General features: G+C 33.0%; 1 protein-coding gene across 1 annotated transcript in view; it reads left to right on the plus strand.

Annotated features, from left to right (window-relative positions):
• Positions 1 to 11,560, plus strand: part of LOC111083051 (calcium-activated chloride channel regulator 1-like) — a gene marked incomplete at its 5' end in the record, with an annotated part of 30,376 nt that overhangs the window by 4,264 nt on the left and 14,552 nt on the right. Inside the window, 6 exons of the mRNA XM_022379271.1 lie at positions 1,397 to 1,505; positions 3,340 to 3,470; positions 3,561 to 3,657; positions 7,994 to 8,227; positions 8,415 to 8,681; positions 9,985 to 10,212. Of these exons, the coding sequence (XP_022234979.1) occupies positions 1,397 to 1,505; positions 3,340 to 3,470; positions 3,561 to 3,657; positions 7,994 to 8,227; positions 8,415 to 8,681; positions 9,985 to 10,212 (1,066 nt within the window). The remainder of the gene's footprint in view (positions 1 to 1,396; positions 1,506 to 3,339; positions 3,471 to 3,560; positions 3,658 to 7,993; positions 8,228 to 8,414; positions 8,682 to 9,984; positions 10,213 to 11,560) is intronic.

Here is an 11,560-nt window from a genome sequence, read left to right on the forward strand (position 1 = left end):
ATAGATTACAAAGTATGTCTAGAATATTTATCGGATATCGGATTACTAAATCGTTATAGATTACAAAGTATGTCTAGAATATTTATCGGATATCGGATTACTAAATCGTTATAGATTACAAAGTATGTCTAGAATATTTATCGGATATCAGATTATTAAAATGTTATAGATCACAACGTATATCTAGAATATTGATAGGATATCACATTACTGAAACGTTATAGATTTTGGTAAAAAGTTTAGAAAAACGACCTTTACTCTCCAGACATATGTTAAAAATATATATTTTTTACTTTAATCAATGTTTCGCCTTTTCGGCTTCCTCAGGGTTAATATCCAGAACTGTTTGATATTAGAATATTCGTTAAATTATATAACTGCTTCTGAAGTTTTATTTCTCGTGTCTGACGTATGGTGCGTCTAACAATATATAAATTATTATAATTGTTCTAATATTATAGTATAGTTATAATACTAACTATACAGTGATACTAACATATCTCATATATTATTATATATGAGATATAGAAATAAAAAAACTGCAATATGTTTTATGATAGCTAAAAAAATACATAAACGGAAGATAGAAGCTGCTAGGAAACAATATTAAGTGGAAATGATACAAAGTTTACTAGCATTGTTAACAACAAATTTCATGACTGTGTGATACTCGAGAGTGCGCAACTACAGATATGAGGAATTACTAAAACTTTATAGATTACAACGTATGTCTAGCATATGTATTGAATTTCACAGATAACTAAAACTTTATAGATCGCAACGTATGTCTAAATTATTTATTGCATTTCAGTGAAGGCATCTCGTCAGTCGCAAGACATTTGTAACGATTAGCTTATGTTCTTGTCAACCAACAATAAGATTTAGAAATAAATTTTTTGTTATGAAGAGATTCGTTCTTACAAGCCAACAATAAGATTTAAAAACTACTTATTGTTATGTAGAGATTTTGTTTTTGTATGCCAATAAGGAGACTTTAGGAAATATAGCTTGGATAAGAGATAATATTTGCTGACAAAGCGTCTGATCTAGTAAAACATCAGTAATATTTCATAACTGGTATGCTGCTCCCATCGACTCGAGTTCATTAATCTAGCTGGGGTGGAAAATGAAAAATTATTTGTGTAAAACTCAAGCTAGATCAATTGTTTCTTATTTAAAGATAATTGTTTAGGCTATTCGTTAACTATATGCTACAAGAAATATTTTGGGTGGGAAATTTGCAGCATAAGACATTTTTTCATTCTGTGAACAAATTCTAAATTGCAAGACATTCTTCTATTGTTAAAAAATATTTTCGAAGACTTGATAGGCTCCTTAAGAGATTACTTGAAGCAAATAATTAAATTGTTATTTTTGTCTATTTTTTAAACTACAGTACGAAATTCAATTGGAAACCTGAGGAATGCTCTAGTCTTTCTTTAAGTGATTTTGATCACCTCCCCGGTTTACAGTCTTCGATAATGTTCACCTCGCACCTTCCACAGGTAGGACAAGGATTTAGAAATAACACACTCTTCCTTGTGAACATTTTGAAACATATAAAAAATGTTATAATTCGCGATGAAAATCTAAATAAATTGATCCTAATATAAAAATGTTGTAAAATCTGAATAAACTGATTCCAATATAAAATGTTATCAAATCTGAATAAACTGATTCTAATATAAAATGTTATCAAATCTGAATAAACTGATCCTAATATAAAATGTTATAAAATCTGAATAAACTGATCCTAATATAAAAATATTGTAAAATCTGAATAAACTGATTCTAATATAAAATGTTATCAAATCTGAATAAACTGATCCTAATATAAAATGTTATAAAATCTGAATAAACTGATCCTAATATAAAATGTTATACAATCTGAATAAACTGATCCTAATATAAAAATATTGTAAAATCTGAATAAACTGATCCTAATATAAAATGTTATCAAATCTGAATAAACTGATTCCAATATAAAATGTTATCAAATCTGAATAAACTGATTCTAATATAAAAATGTTATCAAATATGTATATACCGATCCTAGTATAAAAATGTTATCGAATCTGAATAAACAGATCCTAATATAAAAATGTTATAAAATTTGAATAAACTGATCCTAATAAAATTTAAACTTAATCTGTATTTAACTTTTAATAAGTATTTTGTTGTTGCTTTTTTCGTGAAGAATTTTGTTTTGTTAGAGAAACACATTGTACGAAAACGCTACCGTCTAACTGTAAAATCCTTTTCTGGAAAGTGATATCGTTTTCTCAGAGTCATATCAGTTTCCAGTATTATGGTAGCAGTTTTAGGAGTATTGTTTGTTTTCAGTGCGTCATAATGTTTGACTTCTAAAAGACCCCCCAGTGGCACAGCGGTATGTCTGTGGACTTGCAACGCTAGAAACCTGGTTTCGATATCGTAATGGGCAGAGCACAGATAGCCTATTGTGTAGCTCTGTGCTTAACTTAAAACAAACAAATAGATTTATGAATACAGCAGTTTAAAGCCATCTAAAAGTTTGACAATCCAGGAGGCAACACCAGTAACGGTAATGAACTGATAAAACGATGCGTTCTAATATTTATAAGTAAGAAAGAAAGAAAAGTATATTTAATTAGGTATACTGATGACCATGATCACTTTCAGTTTTGCTCTCGTCGGAAGTTATTATTATTTGCTTTACTTTGTAAACGTATGTAAGGAAGTGTGTGATGATGTTTTACTATTTTCGTGAACATTCTAACGCGTCTCTCTCGGGATACATTCGATTCCCCTCTTTTTAACCATCCTCCCCCCCCCCGACAGTTTAAGAACCACTGCAATAAATCAGATTCCTAAAGAGCTCAAAATTCGGAAACGAAGCTTGTTGGCGTCCAAAATCTCAAAATCATTAATCACATGAGGAATTACAATTCTCTTTTAACTACTGAGTGTTGTGTCATGTGGTTCTTTTTTTTGTGTATGTGTTTGAAGGTGTCTTAGTGTGGTTATGTTGTTTTTGTATGTGTTTGAACATGTTTTATTGTTGTCTGTTGAATATAAATTTTGTGTATACAGTGCTTAAACAATTTGTATTTTTAAAGTTTGTATGTATATAAATTATATAGTTTATATATATATATATATATACAACATTTAAAGTTTGTATATAGTGTTCAAATAGAATTTAAACTGGCAGATCCTGGTTTTAAAGCGCAGATAACCAACCAAACCCCAAGTTTTTAAAATATTTGTTTTAAAGCACAGCTGGATAGTTAGCATGCATGTCTATTGTACATTGTTTCTTCTTTAAAAAAACATCAACGATTTCTCTCCACAATTTAGATTACTAGATTTTGCAGTAGGGACGAGACTTTTCTCCACAACAGAAAAGCACCTACGAAACACAACATCCTATGTAAAGGACGTAGCACCTGGGAAGTAATCTCGTCATCGAAGGACTTTAAAGGTTGCAGGTAGGTGGAATTAGTGTTTTGCAACAAGAAACTCGGGATTTCAGCTTGTAACATTTGTTTTATGTAACAAGCCAAATCTCTCTCTTACAGGAACCTTCCATTAAACGGAGAACCACCGGAAGTAACATTCACATATGTCCGGCCGACAGTTCATCAGTACGTGATCATTCTACAGATGATGGAAGAGGTATTTTTTAACTGACTCTTAAGAAATATACATTTTCCACACGGTGGATCTACGTCAAGAATGGTTTTAATAGGAAACTTAGTGTGTGGTTGAATAATTATCACTTTTAATTGGTTTTAATAACAAATTAGTGCTTGATTTGAGAGGTGTATCACTTGTTGTTACTGATTTCCATAAAAATATCATGGTGTACTTGATGAGGTGTGTCAGTTGCTGTTACTGGTGTTAATAGTGAAATCAGAATGTGTATTATGATAATAATGAAGGAGCAAATTTTGATTTCTGGACTAAAACTAATATGACGATGATGTTCTCAGTTCTTTGCTTTCCTTTAATCTGGTATGATGGTATTCTCAGCTCTCATAATGAGGATGAAGACGGTTGATAAAACACAAAACATTATATTAACAGGGTTCGAACGTTTCGAACTGAATACCCTCTCCGCCCGATTCTCTCATCTGTAGGCTCTTGCAATTATAACTAGTCAAAATTTATCGTTGCTATCCTTAAACCCCTCACTTTGAACGAATTTACGATTAACGATTCTTTTACCTTTGCTCTTTAAATCTTTAAAATTCACTCTGCTGATCAATATGTTATGGCCAGTTTTGATATTGAATATCTATATACCAATTTTCCTCTTGATGGAACTTTAAATTTAATCGTGGACCTTCTCTTTCCCACTGACACTGAACAGTATCCTGGTTTCACCTGTAAACAATTCTTGGAACTTGTCCTCTCTACAAAGTTAAACCATTTCCTCTTTAATGCCGTCATTTATGACTAGGTAGATGGAATCGCCATGGGATTCCCGCTGGGTCCGACGATAACCAATAGTTTTCTATGTTATCATGAACACAAGCGGCTAGAAAACTGCCCAACTAAATTCAAACCTGACCATTACAAACGCTATATTGTTGACACTTTCTTGCTGTTTTTTTATTACCTTAATTCCCAACACCCCAATATCAAGTTTACATCCGAATGATTCTTTACTGTTCAACTACCTAAACTTCTATGTTCATGGCTAGTGTATGCGTGTAGGGACTGTAAAGTCACGAACATTGGCAAAACGAAACGCCACTTAAAAACTAGTTTGTGAGCGGTTACGAATATACAACGGGAGCGACCGTCCACTACTTAAACCCAGCCACTCACCTTTTCGTTCACTTTCTGAAACCACAGTATTTCATTTAACGATTTCTCTATCATTATTACAGGATCTTCAGACCTTGAACTTTACATTAAAGAAAGTTAACTTGTAGCTAAAGACCGCCCGACTATTAACTATTGTTTTATCCGTCCATTTACGACTTCTCTTAATAACTAAGTAAACTAGTGGTTATGAAATTATTTTATAATTTTAGTTAATAATCATCTTTGTATCACGATTTTCAGGTTTCGCTGAAGATGAAATTTATGTATTCCGAAATGTTCGAACCTTGTAAATATAATGTTTTGTCAATCCTCTTCATTTTCATTATTAGACTTCGTACAATGGAGAATTTACAATTTACTCTAAGACTTAAATATTGTTACATATATAAACAACCATATGATTTCTTTTATTTCTGCAAAAGTCAAAGCTGAGAATTCATATTAGAATTGCCTAAAAAATGTCCTTCTAATCAACATCACCATCACAGTTGTCCTTCTAATCAACATCACCATCACAGTTGTCCTTCTAATCAACATCACCATCACAGTTGCACACTATCAGCTGCGACTTCTCATCATCGTCAGTCATGTTTGAACAGGTCGACAGCTTGAATGCTGCCGTACATTAGAGACTGTTCAAAAACGCACGTGTTGTCCGATGGCCGACAAGTTCGAGCACATTTGCATGATATTAGACCAATCAGAGGAACAATCCGCGCGTTTGAAAAAAAAAAAAAGCATCACTTCGAATATTTTCAAATAGCAGGATGAGAGCAGCCTCTTCCATTTTTTGGTAAGAGTCTTCCACTCAGAACGGACTTTTTTCCGTCCTTTGGTATGTTCATTCTCTGGAACCTGTATTGTGTCTCTCTTGACACAATCTCTCTTTCATCACTCCGAATATTTTCAAATAGCAGGATGAGAGCAGCCACTTCCATTTTTTGGTAAGAGTCTTCCACTCAGAACGGACTTTTTCCGTCCTTTGGTATGTTCAGTCTCTGGAACCTGTATTGTGTCTCTCTTGACACAATCTCTCTTTCATCACTCCGAATATTTTCAAATAGCAGGATGAGAGCAGCCTCTTCGATTTTTTGGTAAGAGTCTTCTACTCAGAACGGACTTTTTCCGTCCTTTGGTATGTTCAGTCTCTGGAACCTGTATTGTGTCTCTCTTGACACAATCTCTCTTTCACCGAAACATTGGATGCGAACTGTTCTATCAGCTACGAGTTCTACTAAACGTTTCGCTAATATTGGAGTAAAAACGACAGAGATGGTCACTTTGGAACGCGTGATATACACCTTAATGTACATTTAATTGTCCTAAAGTGCTTTATCCTATAGAATTGTATCAATATAACGAAGTTGAGGATCCTGAAACCTCACTTTCTAGATATAACAGCTTCAAAATTAATGAAGATGAATATTTACACATTAAAACAGTTATTTTCCCATTATCTTTTATATATGTATTTGTTTAGTCTAATACCACTCCATGGTATACGCAAATGTGTATTCTACTTATTTAACCTAATACCACTCCATAGTTCATGCAAATACATATTCTACTTATTTAACCTAATACCACTCCATATTCCATGCAAATACATATTCTACTTGTTTAGCCTAATACCCCTCCATATTCCATGCAAATATATATTCTACTTGTTTAGCCTAATACCACTCCATATTCCATGCAAATACATATTCTATTTGTTTAGCCTAATACCACTCCATAGTCCATGCAAATACATATTCTACTTGTTTAGCCTAATACCACTCCATAGTCCATGCAAATACATATTCTACTTGTTTAGCCTAATACCACTGCATATTCCATATAAATACATATTCTACTTGTTTAGCCTAATACCACTCCATATTCCATATAAATACATATTCTACTTGTTTAGCCTAATACCACTCCATATTCCATATAAATACATATTCTACTTGTTTAGCCTAATACCACTCCATATTCCATATAAATATATAGTACGAAAAATTAAGGATAAAATTCAGAGGACCCTTTTTTTCTCAAACTTTCTATAAAATTTGCATACTGTCGTAAAACATTAACGAATTATATTCATCATAGAGCATTATATTTTAGATATAAAACGCACATTATTTTATGGTAATATATTAATTATTTTATTTGACCTTGATCCCAATTAGATTTAGCGTCAACCGCTAGGGTAATTTGAAAGCCAAGAATTTTTACACGCTGTCGGCTGGAACTTTCGGAAACCCTAAAGAAAATGTGTCTTTGGTGGGCGGGATTCGAAATCGCGACTCTCGGTTTACGAGTCGAGCGCCCTAACTACCCACCCCCGATTAATTATTGTTCAATTTGAGTTTTACGCTAGGGTACGTTATATACTTGAGTTTTAAAAACGGCACGATAAACTGGTTTTAAAGATAATCTAGAAAACCACACTGATACTGGAATATTTATCAGAGATACCAGATATTTTGGACATCCGGTTAACTGAAAACCACTATGACTTTTTGTCCCTCAATTTTACAGTCAATTTTAAAATGTTTAGTCCTGGAGTAATAGTAGAATTAAGTTGGTTGATTGTTTGTTTTAGAGCACAGCCACACTGGGATATCTGCTGCATCTACTGCAAGGAATCTAACCGGATTTTATCTTTGTAAATCCGTTGTGACAGATATATTATTCTTTATTTATCTTAATATCGATGTTTGTTTATATTAAATTTATATTTAGAAATGTACATAACGTATACTGTTAAATACATATTTCGAAACTCCTGCCTATTCTCTAAAGTTTTAGAAGATTCTCGAATGTAAGTATCAAGAATATAGGTGAGTACGTAAACGATAGTGTAGCTATGTATTGTTACGTAATCTGAATTTTCGAGAAACTCTCCACACGCCTATAAATATAACCAACGCGACGCGCCGAAAAACAGTATGTATTGTTGGTTTGCTATAGTCGGTATACTGTAAACCTCGGAAGCTATAACTATAAACTGGTTAGGTAATTTGTCCAATGAAGATCTAAAGGCCTTAATATTTTTTATTCAAAAGCACTTTATATATTTTTACTTTATTTACAATGAAACAAAATATGTGTAACATATTCCACTACTTGACTGTAGAAGTAAGAGTTAGAAATGGGATAATTACACTAGGATTTTCTTTCTTTACAGCGCAGATGGCTCAACCTACATCGTGTTATCTGTCACATTCTTGAGGTCTTCCCTGAAGGAATGGAACTAGGAATTCTTTGTGTAAATCATTCAAACGTCGAAGAAGTTAGTCCTATCGTACCACTAAACGAAACTTCTCGGGAAGACATCATGCTCAAGTTAAAAGGGGCTAATAATATCACTACACATCCTGGAAATGTTTGTGTTTCTTGTGCTGTCGAAAGAGCTTTAAAGGTGAGATACTTTTCATGTTCAGAACTCAATAATAAATAGTACATTTTCTTAGTTCCGTGTATGAATAATAACAATTATAATAGATACTAAATGTCCTTGGTTCTGTGTGTTATTAACATCTGCAGAAATAATACATTTTACAAACTCTTTGTGTGAGCAGTTATACGTCTGATGTGAATACTTTCAGATGGTGAAGACGACTCAACCTGCGACAATAGTGCTAGTGGCCGAAGAATCTGCATGGAACGACAACCTGTTACGAACAGTTGAAACTGTTCGACTTGTTTCAATTCTCTACATGAACAAGGAGAAAGACTGGACCTCAGCGTCAATCAAATCTGGCGATCTGCTGTATTTTGTAGATGACCATAATATACAGAGTGTTCAGGACATTGCTTTGGCCATCACCAGTGGCCATGAAAGTCTCGAAGATGGTCGTGAGGAGCTCGTGACTGTAAGAATTTACAACTAAGAAACATAAATCTTGTAGAGTATTAAAAAACACGAGTCTTGTACAGTATTAAAAAACACGAGTCTTGTACAGTATTAAAAACACCAGTCTGGTACAGTATTAAACAACACGAGTCTGGTACAGTATTAAATAACACGAGTCTGGTACAATATTAAACAACACGAGTCTGGTACAGTATCAAACAACAGGAGTCTGGTACAGTATTAAATAACACGAGTCTTGTACAGTATTAAACAACACGAGTCTGGTACAGTATTAAACAACACGAGTCTGGTACAGTATCAAACAACACGAGTCTGGTACAGTATTAAACAACACGACTCTGGTACAATATTAAACAACACGAGTCTGGTACAGTATTAAATAACACGAGTCTGGTACAGTATTAAACAATACGAGTCTGGTACAGTATTAAATAACACAAGTCTGGTAAAGTATTAAACAACACGAGTCTGGTACAATATTAAACAACACGAGTCTGGTACAGTATTAAATAACACGAGTCTGGTACAGTATTAAACAACACGAGTCTGGTACAGTATTAAACAACACCAGTCTGGTACAGTATTAAAAGACTATGAATATGGTACTGTATTAGATAACATGAGTCTGGTACTTGAGTAAGGAAGCACGTTATGCTAATATAATAATAGGTAGGCAGACAATGATTTATAAGTATAAGGAAAAGTTTTATTGATGGTGGAACATACTACATGTTTCGACAGAATATTGGTTTGTCTGTCAATAAATTATTCCTTATTCTTATAAATCGTTGTTTGCCTACATGTTATTATAATTCTGGTCACTTATTAAACAACATGAATTTGGTACAGTATTGTTACTCAGCAGTGAGTGTTAGCTAGCTGAAATGTTTATGTGACAAGCTTTTTAGGAAACCACGCCTATTAGTAACGTGTACATATTATATAGTTTATACATGTGTTTAACATCGAAACTCTCGAATATAGTATATAGCGTTACGCTTTTTACAAAAAGCGTTTCTATTTATCATATGACGTTTTTCTTTCGGAAAATTGTTACCTGTCTTTGTATTTGTTACTGAAACAGTTTAATTACTTTTTTGTTTCTCATGTGAATATTTATTTAAACTGGTTTAGTCAATATTACTCACGTAGTTCTATAACAAAAAATAACATATCGCAATTTTAAGAACATGATTGTTGAATGTTTTTGGTAGTACAAGTTTTTACCAGTATGAAATATTTTGAAAATGATAAACTTCGATTGAATAATTCAGGTATTAGATTTTAATGTATCTTTGCAGATTCATTACTCCGTGAATGTCAGAAAATATAAAATAGACGAACAGTTTTACACCGAGGAAGACCTGGATGGAAAATTTGTGTTTCAAGCACATTGCGAGTCGAAATCGAAATCAGAAATCAAGTTTAAACTAGACGGAAAGGATTGTACTGGGAAAAAAGTAGAGAACGTGGAATGCTGGCGAGATAACGTACATCTCAATGTTTTTAAGTCAGTGCAGTCTGTAGTGGTAAGAAAATTTCTAATTTCATACTAGGCCTGGCATAGCCAATAGGTTAGGGTACTTGACTCGCAATTTGAGGGTCGCAGTTTCCAATTCCAGTTCCATCACACGTGCTGTCCCTTTCAGCCATGGCGGTGTTATTCGTTGGTAAAAGAGTAATCCAAGAGTTGACGGTGAGTGGTGATGACTAGCTGCTTTCCCTCTAGTCTTTCACTACTAAATTAGGGACGGATACCGCAAATAGCCCTCGTGTAACGTTGCGCGAAATTCAAACCAAATATTTGATATTAGGTTACAAGTCGTAAATAATGGTTTGATTTAAATAATCATATATAACAATCCAAACCAACCAAGGTATCGTTATACATATATATATATATATATATAGCTAACGCCCTCCAGTGGCACAGCGGTATGTCTGCGGACTTACAACGGTAAAAACCGGGTTTCGATACCCGTGGTGGGAAGAGCACAGATAGCCCATTGTGTAGCTTTGTGCATAACAACAAACAATATAGCTAACACTTAAATGGATAAATAACTTTACATTGGTTGCTTTGGATTTTTACACTTTAAACATAAATAAATAAATAATGATACGTTGGATGTTCTATAACTAGAGCTAAATTATTAATGATGAGTTGGTTTGGTTGGATGCTCTATAACTAGCCCTAAATAAATAATAGTGCGTTGGTTTTGTTGAATTCAGGTACTCTATAAATAGCAATAAATAAATAATAGTGCGTTGGTTATGTTGAGTTCTGATGCTGTATAATTAGCACTAAATAAACAATAATGCGTTGGTTTTGTAGAATTCTGATATTGTATAATTAGCACTAAATAAACAATAATGCGTTGGTTTTGTTGAATTCTGGTACTGTATAAATAGAACTAAATAAATAATAAGCCATGGTTTTGTTGAATTCTGATACTGTGTAAATAGCACTAAATAAATAATAATGCATTGGTTTTGTTGAATTCTGATGCTGTATGAATAGCACTAAATAAATAATAATGCGTTAGTTTTGTTGAATTCTGATGGTGTAAGAATAGCATTAAATAAATAATTGATTGGTTTTGTTGAATTCTGATGCTGTATAAATAGCACTCAATAAATAATTGATTGGTTTTGTTGAATTCTAATGCTCTATAACTAGCACTAAATAAATAATAGTGCGTTGGTTTTGTTGAGTTCTGGTACTCAATAAATAGCACTAAATAAATAATAGTGAGTTGGTTTTGTTGAGTTCTAATGCTGTATAATTAGCACTAAATAAATAATAAGTTGTTGGTTTTGTTTAATTCTGATACTGTATAAATAGCACTAAATAGATAATAATTCGTTGGTTCTAGT

The sequence above is a fragment of the Limulus polyphemus genome, unplaced genomic scaffold (assembly GCF_000517525.1).
Source record: "Limulus polyphemus unplaced genomic scaffold, Limulus_polyphemus-2.1.2 Scaffold8021, whole genome shotgun sequence".
Classification (NCBI taxonomy): domain Eukaryota; kingdom Metazoa; phylum Arthropoda; class Merostomata; order Xiphosura; family Limulidae; genus Limulus; species Limulus polyphemus.